Here is a 26,128-nt window from a genome sequence, read left to right as displayed (position 1 = left end):
GAAGAAGATAGATTAATATACACATATTATAAATTTAATTTCTAAAAATTATTTTCTTCATAGCCTTGGTTATTTCTAACATTCTACTCATAGCAGTTTGTTGTCAGTTCTCATTACTGAAACCTATGATTCATGGCTTTGTCTTTAACTTTTTACTCCCACTGCTGTACTCCCAGTACCAAGATCAATGGCTGGCACACAACAGACAATAAATAAGTAACAAACTAATAACACAATGTTTTACTGCAGCTCTGTCACTGATTACACCTTCTTTTCAAATTAAAAACACCCAAGGACACTTCTAATATTAAGAGAACAAAAAAAAAAGTTAATTACCTTCCCAAATACAAGATCAATCATTTTACTCTTTTCCAAACTTGTAATCTAAATCAATGGCACTTACCTACAGATTAAAAGGTAGAAAACATTTTTATATTTAAAATATAGTTCACAATCTTCTACCTTTTAGAGTATTGATGAAATATGTAACAAAGAAGGAATCTGAGGAATTCATATTTGAAAATAAACATGAAGAATCAAGGAATACTTTACTATCATAGCATATTATTTTAAAATGAAGTTAGCCCATGTGTATGTCAACCAATTGTTTTTACTTGCAAACTATTCATAAAACTCTGTTAAGATCAAGTCAAAACTATTAGAATAACCATGATTCTTAATATAAACATGTGACTAATAGCACGTTGAATGAAATAAATACATACACATACTTTGAATGCTTGTCAACAGCAACAAAAAATTCTTTCACGTATTTTCCCACAGTTTACCACTTCCAAAAACATGTTTAGGCGACCCGCTGCATTCCCTTAGACTTTACAGTAACCCTTGTAACCTCTGAAAAATAAAGTCTTCAATCTATTTTTAATATACATTTTATAATATAGATTTTTTCAGTATGGCATTTAAATTTTTTACGCATGTAAAAGAAGAAAATGGTAAAAGTACATTGTGTAATTTAAATTTTACTGGGAGAAGGAATGGCATTTGGCTGAATGGTGATGATGTTTTTATTTTTCACTGATGTACTTTCAAATATAAAGAGCTCTAATGCAGTCCAGTGGCGGAACCACTTAAAAAACTCTAAGAATGATACCATGAGTTCTGGGGGTTGAATAAAAACTTTGCAATACTTACCATACTGTGTAACAAATGCTATACAGCTGTTCACAATAATGGGAACGTCATTTTTGCTGAGCTGCTGATCCTGTAATGCATTACCATCTGTACCTGCTGCTTTTTCAATTGCAGTATGCCAGACTGTGAAATCCAACTTGGTATGCCCATGGATGTATAATGTTCTGTAAAGTTTAAAAGCATTTCAAATTATAATTTTTTCTAAAATTTTGACTTCTAGACAGAGTATCTTTAAATCCATATAAATGTGATCTTGCCTCATCCATGAGAAGAAAACTCTCCATCTACCATTAGCTTCCATTTGATCTCTTTTATCTGTACAGTGACATCTCTCCATGAAGTGCAGGAAAGTTCTCTCAATTCATGGTCTCACCTCCCTTCATTTTCTGACCCGCTTTGTTTCTGAATAAGTGGATTGAAACTACTCTGGCAAGCATCATGGGTGACTAGATTTTATGGCTACTTTTTTTAAGATTTTAGAACTGTTGATGATTTCACTTCTTAAAAAAGAAAAAAAATACATTATGTTTTTTATAATATAATTCTTTCCAGATTTTCCTCCTATCTTTCTGGTTACTCAATTTCTACACAAGCTCATTTCCTCTTTTGAACCTCAGTGCACTCACAAGAACTCTAAGGACTCTGCAGAGACTCATCATTCAGGCCAATGGTTTCACCCCTCGCTTAGAGGCAGTAACTCCCAAATCCCTATCAACAGATTATAACTTTATCTCACAGATCATATCTCCATGTGACTGAAAAGAGCATGAAGTAGTCAAGAGAGTAGAAAATGTAATCACTACCCAACCTCAAATTTTCACTCTGCACTTATTTCCTTTGTGACCTTGGACAAGTTATCAACCTTCTTTGGGCCTCAGTTTCATTAGTGACAAAATGAGGATAATAATAGTACCTACCTCAAGACTCAGCGAATGTAATATTAATAACTAAGTAAACAATAATACTAATTAATATTAATTTTTGGACACCCTCATCTTACTGTGTCACAATTATCTTGAACCTTTTTCTTTCCTCATATCAGACTAGTACTATAATCCTCCACTTATCCCACTAGAAATATGGGATTAATTAATTTTAGATTGGTTCTGCCTCCACCCAAACCACATTACTGCCACATGAATTCTGTTGATTTCCATTCCTGGATATATTTACTCTGCCTTCTCTTCATTCTGACATTGTCTGATTTCAAGTTTTTACAATGCTTCTTAAGGTCACTAAAATGCTTCCTAATAGTTTCCTTTCCTACTTCTCCACGTCTCTAATACTCACTCTTCAGGGCTTCCAGGACAATCTAATATGCAAAACTAATCTCCCTCAAGACTGGGAGGTGTAACTGATCCACCTAATACACAGACACAGGAAGTTAGGCAAAATAAGGAGACAAAGGAATATGTTCCTAAAAAAAGAACAAAACAAAATCTCAGAAGAAGAACTAAATGAAAGAGAGATAAGCAGTCCACCAGATAAAGAGTTCAAAGTAGTGGTCACATCACTAAACCAGCTTTTTGCACGCCATATTAAAAGGGGCTCTTTGAGTGGAAAGCAAAGACCAAAAGTGACAAAGACAGGAAAGGATCTGGGAAAATCTCCAGAAACCACAACAAAACAGGTAATACAATGGAAATAAATACATATCCATCAATAATCACCCTCAGTGTAATTGGACTAAACCCTCCAATCCAAAGACATAGGGTATCAGAACAGATAAAAAAAAAAAATACCCCATCATTATACTGCTTACAAGAGACTCACTTTGGACTTAAAGACACCAGCATATGGAAAGTAAGGGGATGGAGAAACATTTATCACACAAACAGATGTCAAAAGAAAGCTGGAGTAGCAATAGTTACTTACACTGGACAAACTAGACTTTAAAACAAAGACTGTAACAAGAGATAAAGAGGGGCACTACATCATAATAAAGGGGACAATCCAACAAGAAGATCTAACAATTGTAAATATTTGTGTCCCCAATGTGAAAGTACCCAAATATATAAAACAATAACTAACATAAAGGAAGTGACAGTAATATAACAATAATAGGGACTTTAATACCTCACTTACAACAACTGACAGATAATCTAAACAGAAAATAAACAAGGAAACAATGGCTTTGAATGACACTGGACCTGGAGGACTCAAAGTGATGCTCATAAAGATGTTCACTAAAAATCAAAGGAAGACTGAATGAACACAGTTAGAACTTCAATGAAGAGATGGAAAATATAAAAAAAAAAAATTGATCAGAGCTGAATAATAAGTGAAATAAAAAGTACTAGAAGGAATCAACACACTAAATGATGCAGAAGAATGGATCAATGCAGGAGAGTGGAAGACCAGGGAATGAAAAGCATGCAATCAGAACAGCAAAAAGAAAAAGTAATTTGAAAATGAGCAGAGCTTAAGGGACCGCTGGGACAACATCAAGTACATGATCACTTGAATCAAAGGGGTCCCAGAGGAAGGGGAAAAAAAAAAAAAAAAAGAGCCAAAGGGACAGGAAACCTATTTGAAGAAATAATGCCCGGAAACTTTCCCAACCTGGTAAAGGAAAAAGACATCCAAGGCCAGGAACAGAAATTCCAAAATAACATGAACTCAAAGAGACCCATGGCAAGATACATTATAACTAGTGTCAAGAATTAAAGAGAGGATCTTAAAAGCAGCAAGAGAAAAACAACTATTTACATGCCATGGGAATCTCCCTCAAGACTATCAGCTGATTTTATTTATTTTTTTAATTTATGTTTTTATTTGAGAGAGAGCAAGCATGACCTGGGGAGCAGAGGGGGATGAGGAGAGAAAGAGGGAGGGAGGAGTAGGGGGAGAGGGGGGAGGGGGGAGAGGGGAGGAGGGGGGAGGGGGGAGAGGGGAGGAGGGGGGAGAGGGGGACAGAGGGAAGAGAGGGGGGAGAGGGGGAGAGAGGAGGGAGAGGGGGAGAGGGGGAGAGAGGGGGGAGAGAGGGGGGAGAGGGGGGAGAGAGGAGGGAGAGGGGGGAGAGAGGGAGAGGGAAGGGGAGAGGGGGAGGGGGAAGGGGAGAGAGGGAGAGAGGGGGAGAGAGGGGGAGAGAGGGGGAGAGAGGGGGAGAGAGGGAGGGAGGAGAGGGGGAGGGAGGGGGGAGAGGGGGAGAGAGGGGGAGAGACGGGGGGAGAGAGAGAATCATAAGCAGGTTCCATGGCTCCATGTTCAGCTCAGAGCCCAATGCAGGGCCGGATCCCACAACCCTGGGATCATGACCTGAGCCAAAATCAAGTCAGACAATCAACTGAGCCACCCAGGCGCCCCATCAGCTAATTTTATAACAGAAATTTTACATAAGGAAGTCATGAGGGAATAACATGATACATTCAAAGTGCTGAAAGGAAAAAAAAAAAATACAATGAGAATACTCTACACCCAGCAATATTATCATTCTGAATTAAAGGAGAGGTAAGTTTCCCAGATAAGCAAAAGCCTAAAGGAGTTCATCAAAACCAAACCAGCCTTATAAGAAATGTTATAGGGGCTTCTTTAAATAAAAAGAAAAGACCATAACTAGATACTAAACACTATGAAAGAAAAAAAAACATCAATGGTAATGGTAAACATAGAATAAAGTAGATCAACAACCTACATAGCTAGAACTATCTATGTAGGTTGTTGAATGTAGGTTAAAGGACAAAAGAAGTAAAATTATCTAGGACTACACACTTAGTCAAAGGATACACAAAATAATAACGTGTAAAATGTGATGTCAAAAACATAAAATGTATCAGGAGGGGGCAGTTAAAATGCAGTGCTTTTAGAACATCCTTGAACTTAAATGACTATTAAATTAAAACAAACTACTATACACTAAAGATATTCTATATGAACCTCAAGGAAACCACAAACTAAATATCTGTAACAGATGTACAAAAATTAAGGAAAAAGGAATACAAACTGAACACTAAGGAATGTCATCTCATCATAAGGGAAGAGAGCAAAAGAAGAAGGAACACAGAAAAACTACAAAAACCTACAAAACAACAACAAAAAAACCCAGGAAACAATCAACAAAATGGCATTAGGTACATATCTATCAATAATTACTTCAAATGTAAAAGAACTAAATATTCCCATGAAAAGACAAAGAGGGACAGTTAGTGGATTATTAAAAAGACCTATAGATATGTTGCCTATAAGAGACTCACTTCAGATCTAAAGACACATAAAGTGAAGGGATGGAAAAAGACATTCCATGCAAATGGAAATAAAAAGAAAGCTGGAGTAGCAATACTTACATTAGACAAAACAGACCTTAAAACAAACAAAAAATGTAATAGGGGATCACATTACATAATGATAATAGTATCAATTCAACAAAAGGATATAACACTTTTAACGATCTGTGCACCCACATATGGACATCTAAGTGTAAAAGGCAAATATTAAGACATAAAGGAGAAACTGACAGTAATAAATTGACAGTAATACATTGACAGTTATAAATAATAGTAAGGAACTTTAACACTCCCACATACATCAATGGATATATCATCCAGACATAAGATCAATAAGATACACAGGCCTTACACAACATATTACAGATGTACTTAACAGATATACATATGAGCATTAAGAAGGGTACTTGTGATGAGCACTGGCTATTGTATGGAAGTGTTGAATCATTGAATTCTACTTCTGAAATCAACACTGAACTATATATTAACTAAAATATAAATAATGAAAAAATAAATATATACAGGATATTCCACTCAAAAACAGAATAAATATTCTTTTCAAGTGCACATGGCACATTCTTTGAACAGATCACATGTTAGGCTATAAAACAAGACTCAATAAATTTAAGAAGACAAATCATTTCAGACATCTTTTCCAACCACAGTGGTATAAAACTAGAAATCAATTACAACATGAAAAGTGGCTAAACGACACACAGAGGCTAAACAACATGCTACTAAACAACCAGAGTTAATGATGAAATCAAAGAGGAAACTAAAAAAATACATGGAGACAAATAAAAATATAAACACAACGGTAAAAAATCTGTAACTTGCACCAAAAGCAGTTATAAGAGGGTAGTTTCTAGCAATATAGGCCTACCTCAAGAAATAAGAAAAAATCTCAAGTAAGCAATCTAACTTTACACCTAAAGGAATTAGAAACATGAGAATAAACAAAGCCCAATATTAGTAGAAAGAAGGAAATTATAAAGATCAGAATGTAAATAAATGATATTAAAAACTAAAAAGACAAAAAAATCAATAAAACTAAGAGTCAGTTCTTTGAAAAGATAAACATTAATAAACCTTTAGCCAGACTCATCAAGAAAAAAAAAGCAGGAGGACTCAAATAAATACAATCAGAAATGAAAGAGAAGTTACAACAGATAACATAGAAATACAAAGGCTTATAAGAGACTACTACGCAAAATGATATGCCAACAAATTGGAAAACCTAGAAAAATGGATAAATTCACAGAAATGTACAATCTCCAAGACTAAAGAAGAAACAGAAAATTTGAACAGACCCATTAGTAGTAACAAAACTTAACCTCAGTAATCAAAAAAACTCCCAACAAACAAAAGTCCAAGACCAAATGGCTTCACAGGTGAATTCTACCAAACATTTAAAAAAAAAGAGTTTATACATATCCTTTGCAATTCCTTTCCAAAAAAGAAAAAAAAAAAAAAAAAGAGGAATACTTCCAATTCATTCCACAAGGCCAGAATATCGTTATCAACTTTGATGATGAACACTGATGCAAAAATCCTCAACAAAATATTATAAAACTGAATTTAAATATAATGAAAAGGATCATTCACCATGATCAAATAGGATTTATTCCAGGTATGCAAGGACAGTTTGATATCTGCAAATCAATCAGTGTGAGACACATTAACAAATGGAAGAATACAAAAAATAACAATCATCTCTATAGATGCAGAAAAAAGCAACTGACAAAATTCAACATGCATTAAAGATAAAAACTCTGAACAAAGTCAGTTTAGAGGAAACATACCTCAATATAAAGGCTATATTTAACAAACCCAAGCTAGCATCATACTCAATGGTGAAAAGATAAAACCTTTTCCTCTAATATAAGGAACAAGAATTCTGTCACCACTTTTATTCAAAATAGTATTAGAAGCCATTGCCATAGCAATCAGATGAGAAAAAGAAATAAAAAGCATCTAAATCATAGAAAGAAGTAAAACTGTCACCATTTATAGATGACATGATACTATGGACAGAAAACCCCTAAAGACTCCACCAAAAAAAAAAAAAAAAAAGAATAAATTAGTAAAATTGAGAGATCTGGAATTTATATACAGAACTCTGTGCATTTCTATACACTAATAATGAGCCATGAGAAAAGAAATGAAGAAAACAATACCATTTACAATTGCATCAAAAATAATAAAATACCTAAGAATAAATTTAAGCAAGTAAGTGAAAGACCTGTATTTTTAAAACTCTAAGACACTGATGAAAGAAACCAAATATGCAATGAATAAATGGAAATAGATACCATGCTCAAAGATTGAAAGAATACTATTAAAATGTTCATACTATACAAAGCCATCTACAGATGTAATGCAATCCTTATCAAAATACCAACAAGCATTTTTCACAGATTTAGAAAAAATAACCCTAAAATTTATATGGGCCCCAAAAGACCTTGAATAGCAAAAGCAATCTTGAGAAGAACAAAACTAGAAGTATCACACTCCTTACATTCTAACTATTCTAAAGCTACAGTAATCAAAACAGTAAGATACAGGCATTAAAAATACACACGGATCAATGAAACAGAATAGAGAGTCCAGAAATAAACCCAAGTTTATATAATTAATTAATCTTCAATAAAGAAGGCAAAAACATGCAACAGAGCTCTTTGATAAATGGTATTGGGAAAACTATATGCAGAAGAATGACACTGGATCACTTTCTTACACTATAAACAAAACACAAAAAAAGCTCAAAATAGATTAAAGGATTAAATCTAAGACCAGAAAGCAGAAAACTAATACCAAAAAGAAAAAAAGTAAGCTTTTGGATAATGGTCATAGTAGTATTTCTTTGGATCTGTCTCCTCAGGCAAGATGCAACAAAAGCAAAAATAAACAGGAATACTTCAAACTAAAAATTTTTGTACAGCAAAGGAAACCATCAAGAAAATGAAGATAGGGGCGCCTGGGTAGCGCAGTCAGTTAAGCGTCCGACTTCAGCCAGGTCACGATCTCGCGGTCCGTGAGTTCGAGCCCCGCGTCAGGCTCTGGGCTGATGGCTCAGAGCCTGGAGCCTGTTTCCAATTCTGCGTCTCCCTCTCTCTCTGCCCCTCCCCCGTTCATGCTCTGTCTCTCTCTGTCCCAAAAATAAATAAACGTTGGAAAAAAAAAAAAAAAAGAAAATGAAGACAACCTTCAAATTATATAACCAACAGGGGTTAATATCCACACAACTCAAGCGGAGGAAAAAAAAAATGCAAACAATCCAATTAAAAACCTGGCAGAGGACCTGAATAGACATTTCTTTAAAAAAAAAAAAAAAAATTAACATTTATTATTGAGACACAGAGAGAGACAAAGCATGAGCATGGGAGGGGCAGAGAGAGAAGGAGACACAGAATCTGAAGCAGGCTCCAGGCTCTGAGCTGTCAGCACAGAGCCCGACGTGGGGCTCGAACCCACAAAGCACGAGATCACGACCTGAGCCGAAGTCAGACACTCAACCGACTAAGCCACCCAGGCGCCCCATGAGTAGACATTTCTACAACGAAATTAGTCAGATGGCCAACAGACACATGAAAAGATGTTCAACATCACTCATCATCAGGGAAATGCAAATCAAAACCACAATGAGATACCACCTCACATGTGTCAGAATGGAAAGTATCAAAAAAGAGAAGAAATAGCAAGTGCTGATGAGGATACAAAAAAAAAGGAACCCTCATGTACATCTGATAGGAATGTAAAACAGTGCAGCCACTATGGAAAACAGTATGGAGATTCCTCAACAAATAAAAAACAGAAATGCCACACAATCCAGCAATTTCACTTCTGGGCATTTATCTGAAAGACAAAAAAAAAAAAAAAAAAAAAAAAAAAAAAAAAGAAAGAAAAACTAATTCAAACAGACATATGCATCTCCATGTTCACTGCAGCATTGTTTAGAAGAGCCAAGTTATGGAAGCAACCCAAGTGTCCATCAACAGATGAATGGATAAAGAAGCGGTGTATATATATGCAATGAAACATTACTCAGCCATAAGAAAGAATTCGTGACAACATGAGAGGATCTAGATGGTATTGTGCTAAGTGAAACATGTCAGAGAAAGACAAATATCATATGATTTCACTTATATGGGGGATCTAAGAAACAAAACAAAACAGAAACTGACTCCTAGATATAATGATACAATGCATAATCTGGTGGTTGCCAGAGAGGAGAAGGGTGAAGGGATGGGCAAAACAGCGGAAGGGTACAAACTAAGTACAAGTAAGAGGTATGAACTTTCAGTTAAAGTAAATGAGATATGGGGATACCATGTACAGCACAGGGACTATACTGATATGTAATAATCTTAGAAGGTGACAAATGGTAGACTGAAGGTGGTGATCACTTCACAATATATAAAAATTTGAATTACTATGTGTATACCTGAAACTAACATTACCTATCATTTACACCTCGATTAAAAAATCTAAAATAAATTGACAAATGCAAAGCCAATGGCATCATTTCCTCATCATTTCCCTTCTACAGCTCTGGAATTTTCATGACTAAGGGGTCTTCATATCTGGCCCATATTTTCCCCTCCAACTCTTCCATTCTCCTACACTAAAGACACACTTTAAAAAATCATATCTGATTACAATAAATATTTCCTGCTCTTGGCTGGCTACTCCCATCCTCCCTGAACTGTACTCCAGGAAACCCTCCCTGACACTCTATGTTTAATGTCCCAATACTTAGTACATGTGTCCCTTCCTAATTCTGAATAGCTGATTTGCCCTCTATTATACTATCTGTTCTGTGTGTAAATGTTTTTGCTGTTAGAATCCAAACTTTGCACAGGCAAGCAAGGAAGAAAGCATTTTGGATTTCTGGTCATTAGCATAGTGCATAGCATTTAGTGGTACATAATAGTTTTAAAATCCTATTGCTAGATATAAAATTTGAATTGAAACACAAGTTAAAAGTAATCACTGATGTATTTAAAACTATATTTATACCAGAGCAGAACTATTTAATCTTGATTTCAAACTCTGATGGGGCTCCTTTGGACTCAACCTAAAGAGAAAGAAATGAGGTGCATAAACACTAGGTTATTCTTTTCTTTTATTGGGGGTGGGAGGTCATCTTTTACATTCCTGATAATTCACTGGCCCTAATTTAAAAAGCAAATAAAAGTCCTTTCTTTCCTCTAGTTTCTTTTCTATAAATGTTTCTCTAAGAAGATAAAGTTACCAGTACCTTATACACACTTCTCACATCTTCTGAACTTGCTATAACGACTATTTCTTCCCTGACATCTGTGTCTATTGTTTCTATGTTCCACAGCACCACAGCAGCCACGACTTCCTATTTCTATAATTTTCTTTTTGAAGAAACCAGACACTTGCTGTTATATTGCTGACATGCTTTATTTAGCCTTTTCGTTTACCTTACATCATCTTTAGCTCAATAGCATTCTATTGCTGGGTGTATTTGTCTAACTGAAACTATATAAATTGGGTAAATTCCCTGAGAAATATCAAGCCAATACATTATGTAGACAATTGAAATTATGATTTGCTAACTTCAAGAGTTTAGGTCAGGGCAACTGGGTAGCTCATTTGGTTGAGCGTCCAACTTTGGCTCAGGTCATGATATCGAGGTCCGTGAGTTTGAGCCCTGTGTCGGGCCCTGTGCTGACAGCTCAGAGCCTGGAGCCTGCTTTGGATTCTGTGTCTCCCTCTCTCTCTGCCCCTCCCCCACTCATGCTCTGTCTCTCTCACTTTCAAAAATGAATAAATGTTAAAAAAAAATTAAAAAGAGTTTAGGTAAAGAGAGAACTTTAAACTTTCGTTGATTCATATTTAACTTTTTTTTTTTTTTACTGATAATCAAACTCAAAATATTTACAAAATATTTGGTACTGTTTGCTTATAAACAAACAAGTGCTGTGGGTGAGTTATTGCAGCAATCAAGGAAAGAAATCCAAAATGCAACAACCCTCCTTCAATACCAGTGTAATTCTGCCATCACCTGTGCACATTTCAAACTTTAAATTTTCTTTCTAGTCAGAAGAAATCCCATGATGACAAGTTTAGCTGTCTCCTTGTGAACTAGTGAGGGGTAGAACAAGTAATGACAAGTTAGCGCCCAAGTCAACTTGTCAAAGACTGAATCCTAAAATACAGCATCTCGTGAAGTAGATGTGTGACATTTAATAGCATCAGTTCAACAACTTTCCTCTGTGATGCTTAGCTAAACTCTGTGTACATGGAATGAAGCATCAAAAGACATTTTCAACACAAATCCCGGACGACTCTGTAATCCCAACTAATATCAAACAATGTTTTTACATTTCTAGGATCCCAGAGGAATATTTCATTTACATCTTGAAAATCTGAAAAGTTACTTTGAAGAACTCTATAATAGAGTTCTAACTGTCCATTCCTCAAACATAAATTTTAAAGGGCATTTCAAGGTCATATAAAGAAACATTCCTATATCCTATAATGAATCAAGACAGTTCAGTAAGACCTATAAACCAAGCCCCAGGACTTACAAAAACAATTTTCTCAAAACCGCAATACAAAAGCCACAAAGTGTAGACTATCACATATGAGCCTGGTCTACTGCTAAAAACCAGACTGTCTTCACAAATAAAATCAATAAACTTAACTGTATAAAAAATAAATTCATTTACATAAATAATTTTAAACACAACTAAAAGGCAAACGTGCCACACAGATATGACTGAACAATAGGGTATCTTACACATATACACTCTAATAAAAATAGTTAAGTCTTGTAGAATACATCAGCATTTTATTTGGTCAAAACTAGTTTATTTTAGGGCGCCCAGGTGGCTAAGCATCCAACTCTCCATTTCAGCTCAGGTCATGATCTCACAATCCTGGGATCCAGCCCCATGTTGGGTTGCATGCTGGGCATTGAACCTGCTTAGTATTCTCTCTCTCCCTCTCCCCCTTCCCTTACTCACATTCTCTCTCTTTAAAAACAAAACAACAACAACAAACTATATAGTTGTCATTTCTGAAAGATATTTTTTTGCTAAATTTAGTATTTAGGTTAACAGCTGCTGGTTTGCTAATTTTGTCAGGTTTTTTTAAATGCTGTTTTGTTTTTCCCCAAACACTTGAAAATATTTCGATATGTTGTCTTCTGGCTTGCACTGTTTCTGACGAGACACCCTCATTTTTGTCACCTATACTTTCTTTTGAAGCCTCTTGACCTCTCAGCACTTGATTTTTTTTCCTGACAATGGTTTTCAGAAATTTAATTATGTTGTATCTCTTGATGTGGTTGGATCGTCTCTATCATGCTTGAGGTATGCTGGTCGTAGGACATATACGGCTCATAGTTTTTATCAAATTCATATATTTGCCCATAATTCTACAAAGATTTTTTAACTTCTTTCCCTTCTCTAGTTTTGGGATTCTAAGTACATTTACATGAGACTGCTTGATATTGCCCCACTGGTCATGGAGATTCTGTTGATTTTATTTAGTCTTTTTCCTCTCTGTGCTTAAGTGTTGATAGTTTCTACTGTCATGCTTTCAAGGTCATCAATCTTTTTTTTATGTAGAACCTACTCGTGCATTAAGCTGATCCAGTGAAATTTTCTTTTCAGATAGCGTATCCTTCAGCTTTAGAAGGATAATCCATTTGCTTCTTTTTTAATTACCCATTTTTCTTCATTATGTTTGTTTTCCTTTGCATCTCTGAATATATTTATAATATTTAATAATCACTATCTACAGTCTTTGCTAATTCCATTATCTTTCTCACTTCTGGGTCTGTTCCTATCAATTGATTTGCAGCTTTTTGGCAACACAAGCAATTTTAATCATACACTAGACATTATGAGTGCTGAGTATCAGGACTGTAGTCTTCTTTTACAGAATGTTGATGTTTATTTTGGTATCATTTGCCTGTTTGACCCCTGGCGACTAAACTACTTGTGGAGAACCTGATGCTTTGCAGATCTATTTTTAATCTTAGTAATAAGGTAAAAAATAAATCTAACTTTAACCTATTAACCTTAATTCTATGGTGTTACCTTTTTGAGGTCTTTGCCAATGCCATGTGTGTTTAATGAGGTCTAACCTAGCTGGACAGAATGTGAACATACTCCACTGTGGTCTAAGTTCTGGGAATTGTTCAATTCATAGTACCATAGGAGCGGTTTCTGCCTAGCCTCTGGGAACCTCACCGTACAAATACCCAGATTAGTACTGAGCCAAAGCTGGAAGGAAACTTCTATGAGGATTTCCAAAACTTTTTTTTTTTTTTTCCCATATGTTCCTCTGTTCTGATACTATCTCTGGAAAATTTTAGCTACTACAGATTTCCTAAACTCCCCTCCCTCTCTACCTTTCTAATGTAGCAAAAACACCACGTTCTGTTTTGGTCTGCCCATTCCTGGGCAGAGTGAATAGACTGAAAAGTGCCTACAGGTTAAAAAAAAAAAAAAAAAAAAAAGACAAGGTGACCTTAAATCTTACTTTGTTTGTTTCCCTTCTCTCCATAATCACAATCCCGGAATGCTTATTGTCCCAACATTTGAAAATAGTTTCATATATGTCACCCAGTTTTCTGGTTGTTTGAAATGGGAGGGCATGTCCCATTCCATATTTCCTCGTAGACAGAAAGGGGAGTCTGGCAATTTTATTTAGTCATTGCGTCCATAAATCTCTCTCATTTTAATTTGTGGAGATACAGTATTTTTCCCCCAACCTTCAAATAGGAGTAAGCTGCATTAAGGACAGAAGTTTAGTGAGAAGCAAGCAAACAATTGCTAAGAAAATCTGCAGATAAAGAGACTGTCACAAAAATAATGCAGGAAGAAACATTATTCTAAATATCTTGTTTCTTTTGAAGCCAACAGTTCAGTAAAATGTGTCAAAGCATCTAATTCCCTAGGAAAAGCAAAAGCTCCAGTTTTTCAATCTCATCTCTGTACACTATAAGGCATCACCTAAAGGAATGGGAGAAACAGCCTTGTTTCAAGTCTGCTTAAAACTTTTAATGGTGTTCCACTGGCGGCAGAATAAATCAAAATTCACACTTTTAACAATAGTATTTTTTTAAGTTTTAAAGTATCTTAAAAAAAAAATACATCTTCTGTATCCTTGTAAAGAACATGCAATCCTTTCCAGAACAAGCCAAGTTATTAATCACATTTAGCTGATAATACTAAGATGGTATCAATCTATCTTTCTGAGTTTATGGGTTCACACTTCCTCCTCAGGAACTCAAGGTCAAGACCAACTTGCACTGAAATTCTTCCCTAGCCATATTCCTCTGAACTTACTGTTTCCACCACTTAGAATACCTTAGTGTCTTAGCCCCCTCATTTTTTCCTACTGAAGTCCTACGTAGTCTAAATCTAGTTAAATATACTTCTCTTAAAAAAAAAAAAATTGTTACCATGCCCACATTTCTTGAGCAGCAATCTTCTCATTCTTTGGTACCTTTTCAGATATTACCACATTCACTTGTTCATTAACCTTATCTAGTATATGGAAGGTGCTTTAAACTGAGTAAAAGAAACTTTTGAAGCAAATAATATATACTTTAAAATCTAGCTTGTGTTAAACAGTCATGCATTCCCTTTATTGTAATTCTATTTAAAAAAATAACTTCATAATACAAATTTGAATAGTTTCTTTCTTTTTGCAAAACCTGTGGGGGCGGTGAGGGAATAGAATCTCTTGTTTGTCTTGGCAACATTCAGATTAAACTATCTGTAGGAATTAAATCCTCAGTAAGTTACAAAAGCAGTCAAGCTGATATTGTGGGCAATCGGCTACTATTTAATTTGCAATTACATGCACAATTTAGAAACCACTTTAAGATAATTCACCCTCCAGAGTATTGCTAACATATCAGCTGCTGCAAAATACAATTCAAGGAGGGAAAAAAACATCATATGTAATAAATTGATATGAAATAAGAATCTAAAACTCAGAGTGTTAATCTCTGAAAATGAGAAAAGTAATCTGTTCCATAATTGTGGAATGTATTGATGAAGTGTTTATTCTCCAGGGTTACCTTCTTTATGTCAGGAATTTACATTAAAAACTGAATGCAGTCAGGCTTGGGAGCCATCAAGTGCATTATGCTTTACTATAGGTCAACCAAGAAATCTAAACAAACAAACTAAACCAAAAACAAAGAAACATGTCAGCCTTTTGTTTCTGATAACATATCTGAGTTATTCATAAGGTATTCATTATAACCAACAACCTTTCAGTAAAAGCTTAATAATAGGTGTCTTTGACAAATGGGCATGTAGCTATATAAAGTGAAAATCATCAACAGAATGGCTTATTCATCAGAAAAACATACGCAAAAGTGCAGGCTAATGTGCAGAAACAGTTTTCACATTTTAAGAAAAGGATGTTTTGAACATTCCAGTTAAAGTGGATATATATATAACCTACTGTCCAGGAAAATGCCTTCTGACCTCATGGTCCAGAACACTCACTAACAATAGACATTCAAAAACATAATTTTTTTTTCACAAAAAGAAATTCTGACTAAGGCATAAAAGAAAAGCAGAGTCTAAGTCCCCATAATATCACCAAATAGCAGGCCAGAAACCCTTAAGTGCAATCAAGAAAGCTTTATTTTCCAAAATAACAATTTTTAAAGTATACAAAGAATACACATTAAAGTGACACCATCTGGAACACCTTCTGTTTAGAGATTTTTAGAGCAAAAATGCTGTGTGTGTGCAAATTATTATTGCAATATTTTTCTGTATAAAGACACTCATGCTATGTACATAAAGTCACCGTGAAGATTAAAATATGTATCTAAATACTGATTATATTCAGTAGATGATTATTAATTTATGAACTTTTCCAATTCAGGGGGTTCTTTCTCCTCCTCTCTTTAAGAAATATTAATATATTTTGGCACTTTAATCAAAGGTAGACAAGGATAGGGGAAAGATGTGAAATTTATTTATTAAATTTATTTACGACTTGCAAGATATTACTAGCAAAACAAAACAAAAAGTTAAACTTAGAGTTGGTTTCTCTCTCTTTCAATTATTCACCCTATCTCTATGTGCCATCAATATGAATAATTGAGAGTTGTTTTACTTCCTAAAGCCACAATTTTATCTGTCATTGACGAGTTTAACAATCTACTTTAGCTTACAGTCATTATTTCCCAACAGACTAATAGATCAAAAAAGAGATGAAAAAGAGGGCAGTGCAATGAAATCCCCTTCTTTTGACATGGTATTAAAACAGCTCTTAAGCAATCACATCTATAATTAACTAGCCTTGTTTGAATACTGGGAGAGGAGCACATATTCTCCATCTTGGTAAATGATACAACCATTCCTAAAGTCACCCAGGCCAAAAGCTCAGCAGTCATCCTTATCTACCAGGTCAAAAAGCAATGAAAACCATCAGATGGATACCTTTCTCAACATTCTACCCAAAAGATCTAGAAAGTTACTGGCATCCAAAACCATCCATCAGTTTCTCTTTTCTTCCTGTTACAATCAAGGGACCTTGCTTTCTTCTTGTCCTTTCTCTTATATCTTCAATATCTCCCTTTTTGCATCTCTTTCCCATCAGAATTTAAACTTGCACAAGTTCAAACCATCTAAAAAACAAACTGCACACATATTCCCTTTCTGGGACAAATCCCTTCTACCTCGATAATCCTATTAACCTCCACACATCCTCACCAAACTCCTCACCAGCTGTTCCAAGTTACTCAATTCCCAAAGTTAACCTAATCCAGTTTCTGCTTTATCACTCTTTCTCTCTTCAAAGTCACCAGATGGACTCCACATCAATTATCCAGTGAAGTATCTGCCCTCCTCAGGCAACACCTAACAGTTTTGACTATTTCTGCCCTTTTGAAATACTGTCTCTTCCTGGGTTTTATGACACCTCTCTTGGTTTCTTGCCTCACCCTCTGGATAAACTAGATTAAAATCCCAAGGCAGCTACTCCACCCTGACAATCAACCAGCCACTAAAATCATGTGCATTCATCATGGCTCTAACACACTACTTCTCTAAAGACTCACTCTATAGACTCTAACTGACTTCCTCTTCTTCCTTCTATATATATATAGGTAACTTCAAAAATCTATTTTCTCCATTAACCTGTATATGAATATCAGATCCATAAATACAACTTCCTCCTAGCACTTTGTCCTTAGAATGTTTATAGGCAACTCATGTTCAACACGTCTAAAATCAAACTCATTATTTCCCAAGCTCCCTCTCAAACCTGCTCTTTTGCCATTATTCCCTATTTGAAGTCAATTTTATTTACATAACATATACAAAGGTAAATACGTACACATATATACATACACATATGTGTACATGTACATATAAATAAACAGATATATAAATATGACAGCCTACTTTGCCCACACAAGGTGCACGGCCTGGTGCATCTGCATTCTCCATGTTCTGTCAGAGTTCTTAATCTAGTGCACTCACAATCTCCCAGGCTGATTCTTTTTTTTTTTTTTTTTTTAAGTTTGCTTATTTTTTTTTTTTTTTTGAGAGACAGAGAAACAGAGAGAGAGCGTGTGCACATGCAAATGTGCATGGGAGAAGGACAGAAAGGGGGAAAGGGAGAATCCCAAGCAGGCTCTAAGCTATCAACACAGAGCCCAACATGGGGCTCAATCCCACGAACCATAAGATCATGATGTGAGACACCAAGAGTCAGATGCTTAACCCACTGATCCACCCAGGTACTCTACCCAGGCTGATTCTTCATGACTCAAACTTTTGACCTCCCTTCTTGTAGCTCTCTAATTAGGTAAGAATTACATGGATCTATATATATACACACATACACACACACACACACATACCTACACACACATATTTTCCTAACAAAATATTTTTTTTTAATGTTTTATTTATTTTTGACTGAGAGAGACAGAGCATGAGTGGGGGAGGGGCAGAGAGAGAGGGAGACAGAATGCGAAGCAGGCTCCAGGCTCTAGGCTGTCAGCGCAGAGCCTGATGCGGGGCTCGAACTCACAGACCGCAAGATCATGACCTGAGCCGAAGTCGGACACACAACAGACTGAGCCACCCAGGCGCCCCTTAACAAAATATTTTCTAACAAAGTAATTTAATTTTTCTAATGAAATGTCGAAATTTTAAATTCTGGTAACTTATATTGTTTATCCAGGCTCTTGTTACATTTGTTGACTTAATTCTTAAGAACAATTTGGTGTGGTAAATTAAACAATACTTGTTTTAAAAACAAAACAAAACAAAACAAAACAAAACAAAAAATCTTTAGGTTGTTAAGCTACAAACTGACCTCAACTCGATTTCAAAATGGATTTGTGAAAATAAAAGAAAACCCTGTTTAGAATGGAGTCAGGAAGGAAAAAAGGAGAGCTCTCATTTACAGACACTAGTCAGTCAATTAATTGCAGACCCAACAGGAAAGGAATCTTGCGAGTCCATTCTACTTCAATCTTTACTACTCCAGCAGGAGGAAGAAAGGTTTTCTCCTCCACAGCAACTGCCCAGCCAACGAGAGACCGTCAAACCTCAGCCAATGAAAAGTCACTATAAACTACCAGTTTAGTCTAAAGGCTTTTTGTTTATAAAAGCCCCCCAAGTCCCCATTTGCCTCTATAAAAGATTACTCCTTTTCTTTTTTTCTCTGGACTTCCCAATGCTTTCATTGTAGCTCACTTGTCCCTACTTGCAATTCTTTATTCCTAAATAAATCCATTTTTGCTGGTGAAATAACTGGCAGCTTTATTTTTGAACTCAGAGATTATTCTCCTCAATATCATATAGGCACTGTAAGGCTGTTACAAGTGCTTAAAATAGTGCCTGTTACACAGTGAGTTCTATACATTCTCATCATTGTGTTCTGGTTCTTGTCAGAATATTATTGATTTAGAGAAAACAGGAAAAGCAAGAAAAAGCAGGATGTAAGCATGCGATAAATATAGTTGTTTCCAAATGGTACATTTTGTATGGCAGTTGTTCAAAGAGACTTAAGGAAAATAAGTTGGTTACAGATTTGTCCCTGTATTTCTCCTACTCTTGTCATACTCTTTGTTCTCCACTTTAGTAAAAATGCTTGCAATGTACTTTGTTAATAACTCACGTAGATAAAAATTTTGAAATCATTATAAGAAACACAATTAAGCAGCTTTAACCATTATTTTGCAATTCCATTAGTTTTCAACTATTCTATGAACTCAGAGTGTATCTGAGTTCGCCTCCTGATTCATGGAGTCCAGTGGAAAGGTCAAGATGTTACAAAATAATAAAACGTTCAGTCTTCTGGCTCCCCTATTTTGTATTCATAAGGGAATGCACTTGCACTGCATGTAATAAGCACTAAATAAAAATTCATCAAATTGAACAAGTCTAAAACCTTTTTGCTACATTTTAATCCATGTTTGCAACATTTAATTAAAACCTCTGTGTCTGGTCAAATCCCCCTTAGCCTGAAAATGGTAAAAAACAAAAACAAAAACAAAAACAAAAAACCTTGGCTATAGTATCCTAATAATGTAAATGATAAATACAATAAATTCAACTATAAGTTGCTGTTTATTTGTTTAAAAACATAAGTTCTGGGAGTTCAGACTCCAAATCTGTATTGCTGACCACTTTTTTCCTTTGCCACAAAGGTAAGAGGCAGTTGGCATTCCATAAATATGAATAGATGATTGTAAAAACTGCATTATGCCAGTGCTTCAATGATATCATACCACATATACATAATACTACCTCATTATTATTGGTGAATATATAGTTAACAGTACTCTGTTAATATAGCAAAACCATCATCTGGTACCAAAAATCAGAATCTTAAGTATCATGAACACTTATAATCCCAGAAAGAAACAAGTAAAAACACAAAATACTAATTATGCCTATAAACTAAAAAAACACCTTCTGACATTAATATCTAATCAGCAATATGCTTGTTGTCTAAAGCTGTTAATGTCCTCACATGAAACTGAAGACAGGTTCAGACAACTGTTGAAAGTCATTATTCATGTCACCAACAAAGAAAATAACCAGAGGGAAGGCTAATTCAGCTATATTTTTACATTATGGATGTTTCTGCAAATTATCTTGTACTCTGGTAGAGCTAAAAATACCGCATCAGTGTAATTAGGGATTTTAATTTTTTCAAATATTTATTCATTTCTGAGAGAGAGAGACAGAGACAGAGACAGAGAGAGACAGACAGACAGAGATGGAACACAAGTGGGGGAGGAGAGGAGCAAAGAGAGAGAGGGAGACACAGAATGTAAAGCAGGCTCCAGGCTCTGAGCTGTCACCACAGAGCCTGACGTGGGGCTCGAACTCACAAACCGTGAGATCGTGACCTGAGCAGAAGTCAGAAGCTTACCCGACTGAGTCACCCAGATGCCCCAGTATAACTAAGGGATTTTAGAGCAAATGGTTAGAAAAAAAAAAAAAAAGTTTGTTGAAGAGACTATACCTAATTGTGATATGACCCTACCTGTTCCTTCCTAGGCTCTTTTTCTGGATCATCCTCCTCTTCCTACCCTCTAATTATTGGAGTCCCTGGGGCTTCATCCTCAAATCTCGCCTCTGTCTCTACTCTTTGTCTAGGTGAATCCATCCAGTTCCTTGGCCAGTGACTCTCAAACTTCTACCTCCAGCTGCAACCTCTACGCTTAATTCCAGACTTATATATCCACATGCCCACTCACCAGCCCCACTTTGCTATTAAAGTCAATGTCACCATTTTCAAAACCAAATTCTCAACCTACTACCCTAAACTGACATTAATATCCTAACTCTAATCTCCTATATCTGTTATCTGAAAAAAACATCATCATCATTCAGGTACTTGCTCAGGCCAAAAACTTGGGGTCATCCTTGACCCCACTCACCTGATCCATGAACAAACTCTCTGGCCTCTGCCTTCCCAATGGCTCCAACCACTCCTCAACACTGTCTTATTATGTCAGTCATCTCTTGTCTGGCCTCTGAAGCAGCACCTAAATGGATAATCACTTCTACTTTTGTCCCCCAAAAGCTTGTTCCCCCGGAGTCAGAGAAGACCTTTAAACATCCGTATCAGATCATTCTACATCCCAGCTCTCCAAATGAGCAGCTTCCCATCATGCTCAGAATGAAATTCAAATTTTTACACATATTATGACCTGTATGGCCCTCTATGATCCAGCCCAGGGAGATCTCTTAAGTAACTCTTTTTCTCTTTTGAAATAATTTCTTTCTACCATCTCATTCATTCAAATCTCCCAGCCAACAGCAGCTTGCTTGCAGACCATGAACATGTTAAGACATGTAGGCTCTTCAAAACATCCCAGGAACACTCTCTTCTGGCTGCTGAATGGTCTGCTTCTTTGCTTCATGCACATCTCTCACCACCTTATCTAAAACAGAATACTGTCCTGTCAGGCTCTCTCCTTACCTTATTTCTCTTCAAGTGTTTAAAATTGATGCACATGATACTATGTAATTATTTTTTTGTCTGCTCACATTCTGTTCCTACCACTAGTATACATGCTCCGTGAGAGCATAAAAATCATTTTACTCAGCACTGTAACCCCAGTACTTAGAACAGTCCCTGATACACAGTAGGTGCTTAGTATTTGTTGTTGAAGTGAATACATTCAAGAAATCGAGTTTTATTTGTGCATGACTCACATGCATAGATAATTCAGGATATTATACATATTCATCATATACCTATACTGAAAACATATTTACAACTTCCAAGATGCTTCCCAATATTTAAATGTGAATGTCCCAAAAGAATCTAAGTCTATAAAAAACTAAAATGATTGATCATACCGATTTTGTCATAATACAAAAATATGCAAGCTTTATTAGTATATTCTTTCTACTCAAGAGTGCGTGTATGAGCACACATGCGCGCACACACACACACACACACACACACACACACAGACATACACATACTTCAGACAACTTCCAAAAGGCTATAAAATAATGGGTTCTCCTTCAAAGAAGATAACCAAAACATCCTGAAAAACTGTAATAAAGAGTAAAAAGCAAAAATGCACTTACCTCCCTTTTTCTACCAAGAGCAAGACATCTATTTTTTCCCCATTTTGAACCACTGTGCTGATTGCTGTAGGGAGAGAGAAAAGCATGAATATATGATTTAGAACAAGACGCTAAGTACCCATAAAGACACAATTATTAATAGTACTTAGTTATGTTTGGAAGTAAGGCATAATTTTATGATGCTACTATTATCATATGCAATAAAGAATTGCATCCAAAATATAAGATGAGAGAGGAAAAAAAATCTTACTTAGCTCTTGCAGTCTTCTTAAGTGCATTCTATATTCCTGAACTTCTTGCATTGGAAGGCAAAAACGCAAACTAGATTTGTCCATAGAAAACCAGCCTTTTCTCCACTGATCCAGGGTATGGCAGTCTTTGTAGTAGAGTTGACCAATCAAATCATAGTCAGCTTCTGTTAAGTTTTCAGCAACAAAGGGAACAAAATGCTGTTAAAACAAATACAGAAAAGTAATAAAGACAGTGAAAATAGGAAATCCCTTCCCTACCGACAGATTTGAGGGAAGGCAGGAAAACAAAAATAGTTTTTCTACCCTAAAAATTTAGAAGTAATCCAAATTTCAAAACAATTATTTAAACTTTCTATCAGTCTTACAACTGAACAGCTATAATGCATTTTCAAATGGCAGCATCTTAAACCACTTTTTTTTTGATATATACAGAACTGAAATAGGAAGACATTCTCTATACTGATTTGTGGCATTTTTCAAAACGTCGACCTTCAACAATGTTTGTCTCCATTTGTATCTTTGGCTGAATCTGTTCCTTTCCCCTTTGTGTATACCATGAATAACATATTTACCTATAAAGAGACATACACAGAAATGACTTTATAATAGTGAAAAGATCTTAATCATCACAATATGGCCTTAATTCAAAGAATGATTTCTCCAAGGTCCTACATTATTTTTTTCTCTGCTTAAGGCTCTAGGAAGGAAGCTCTTAATCTCTTTTGACTATAACCTTTGAAAAATTAATGAAATATGGTCATTTTTCCCAGAATCTTGTATAAAATTTTACTGGACCTCTGAAGCTCAACCAGAAACTCCAAATTAAGAATCTTCCGGACTTGGGATAAATATGCAATACCTTGGCTATTGCCTCTGTCCATTTTCTTTGAGCTTGAGATGTTTCTGCTCCAAATAAAAATGCACGTTCTGAGGGTAAATAGATCTCAAAGGTAAAGATGGGCCTATAGCACACATGAATAAAAAGATATCACTGTTTACTTTTGGTTCTTATGGAAACAACACAAAAGTCAAGGTTTTAATTAAATTCCCTTTGAAAATCGGATAATGCTTTGAAATATATCATCTTTTCCCAATGATTTACACTTTAATTCATTCAAATAAATGGAATACACTGGATCAAACAAAAGGAATAGTCTTCCAATTAATCACCCTACTGCATGGCTTTGTTAATGCCCTATATATACACTTATCAGTTTTGACCCATGTGGCAAAGGGCTCTGGCTCTCTTTGGTTTCCTCTTCCCTCTCAGACCAGGCCATCTTGGGTTACTCTATTTAAAGCAAACACTGTCCAAACAGTTCTCTAATTAGTCCTCTTCTTGTCTTAACAAATTTTCCTCCCATCATCTCATCTTATCACAAAACTGTATCTCCCTACTGTAGCTAAAATTACAGTAACATCCCAGGTCCTGAATTCTCCCTGGGATCCGTCCATAACTCCAACTATTTCCTGGAACATGTTAGGTACATCGTTGCTGTTACCTAAGAAAACTTCAAAATACCCTATATCAAAGTTCTCTTCCTTCTTCCTCTTTTTCTACCCCAAAACGGTTGTGTTTTCCTCATGTTTCAATTTCGAGGCCATCTATTTTATCAACAAATTCAAAATCTTGGGGTTTAATTTCTTCCTAACAGCAGCTCTTCACAAAGAGAGACAGTGAATCTCATTAGTTCCATCATGAGATTCTCTCAAACCCATTTTTTTTTCTTTTTAATGCTCTCTTTCTCTATGTAAAGTCTCAGTAATTGTGATCTACCTCCCATCTCTCCCTTACCATTTCAGCCAGCTTTCTTCCTCAAATGCAAAATTATGTAGCTCCTCCCCATCTAAATTAGAGTTCAAACTCTAGAAAATGCTGTTCAAGGACACTCAGAATATGACTGCAATAATTATTTTTTAACCTTATCTCATTGTAGATAGTTTCTCCTGCATGTCTGCTTGTACCAAGAACATTCTATCAAGCCTGTTTTCATTTTGAATATGATTATATGCTGACATAAAGTAATAATATTTTAAATTGTTTTATTTACTACTTAGGTATCTGAATACTAGAATGCATTTAATATTTCATAGTAAGCCACACTAAGTTAATTATTCATTTAGAAAAAAGCAATGTCAAGGTTAAAACAAAATCAACTAATAATCAGTTTTCTTTACAAAAATCAAATTAGATTTACTAGAAAACAATAGTCACCTCAACTAGTATATACTGGTCATCATATGATGATACTATCTTATGTGTAATTTTATGTAAATAACAAAGCTTTACAAATCTCTTCCCATTCTCATAAAATTTATATTAAAATACTATGTTTCTATATAACTAGCTTAGCCAGATTTTAGTATTTAGTTTTTCACTAATTACATCAAAAAATGTAAATTTCACACTAAGTATCTTAGATAGCTTGTTTTTAAAAGTCCTTACAAAAAAATCTATTAAACCATTCATTGGGTCAAATATATTAAATAAATAATGCTTACTGTTTTAATTGCTATGTTTTTGAAACCATTAAAAGCTAAAGTAAATCTTCAAGAAATATGGTATTTCAATATGATCTTAAATAAATTTAGTTTTTTATTTTAATGTGAATAAGTCATCACTATTTTCCTTTGTCACCTATTTGAATGATAATACACTAAATGAATGCATAAATTATGCCATTAGTCCTTGATTTTAAATAATGAGTAAATGATAAACATTTAGGACTACATGTTCTAGAATGGAATGCCATAAATTTATTTAAGGTTAGATGCAAATACATTAGCCTTTCATAGTACCTAGTATAATATTTTAATTTTTCTACTTTTTAGCAAATTCCCTAAGGAACTTTTGGAAGCTGTAAAATGATTAAGCTTCAAGAAACCATTAAACCCTTTTACGAGAAGCAAATGAAGAATTCAAATAACAAAACTCTTATTATCTGGTATGATAACTATCAGAAACTACTCTTCATCACCTACCTGTTTAATAGTAAACCTACCCGGTATTTAAATAGAAGTCCTCTTTGTGGACAGCCAGGCAGATAACTTCACTGATGTTAATGGTGCCATTAGGTGTGGTAGACTTATCATTTTCATAGTAACTCAAGAAGCCTCCTTCCAAAACACACCACTTTTTATTTGTCTCTAGGAATTTAAATGATAAATTGAGTTATGCCATAATCCTAGTTTTTATAAAACACATGGTTTAAATAACAATTGGATTCAAATACATTTACTGATTTCCTATTTTGTGTAAAGAGTATGCTAGTGCTGCATGGGATATACAGTTGTCACTTTCTCTGCTCTCAGAAAATTTACAATCTAGTAACAAGGAATGTACAAGACAAAAATAACTGTGACATTGATGACCAGAAAAGCAGACAGATCCATAAAGAGATTGCTGCAA

General features: G+C 35.2%; 1 protein-coding gene across 5 annotated transcripts in view; it reads right to left on the bottom strand.

Moving 5' to 3' along the window:
- The window catches only part of ARAP2 (ArfGAP with RhoGAP domain, ankyrin repeat and PH domain 2), a 209,698-nt gene that overhangs the window by 68,220 nt on the left and 115,350 nt on the right, over positions 1–26,128 (bottom strand). For all 5 annotated transcript variants that reach the window (XM_047855319.1, XM_047855320.1, XM_047855318.1 and 2 more), the window contains exons 16-20: positions 25,722–25,866; positions 23,579–23,681; positions 22,719–22,917; positions 22,469–22,532; positions 1,156–1,319 (exon numbers count right to left, since the gene is read on the bottom strand). In XM_047855319.1, coding sequence (XP_047711275.1) covers positions 1,156–1,319; positions 22,469–22,532; positions 22,719–22,917; positions 23,579–23,681; positions 25,722–25,866 — 675 coding nt within the window. The remainder of the gene's footprint in view (positions 1–1,155; positions 1,320–22,468; positions 22,533–22,718; positions 22,918–23,578; positions 23,682–25,721; positions 25,867–26,128) is intronic.

The sequence above is a fragment of the Prionailurus viverrinus genome, chromosome B1, assembly GCF_022837055.1.
Source record: "Prionailurus viverrinus isolate Anna chromosome B1, UM_Priviv_1.0, whole genome shotgun sequence".
NCBI lineage: Eukaryota > Metazoa > Chordata > Mammalia > Carnivora > Felidae > Prionailurus > Prionailurus viverrinus.
Note: the sequence above shows the minus strand (reverse complement) of the source record. Positions and strands in the feature narration are given on the sequence as shown.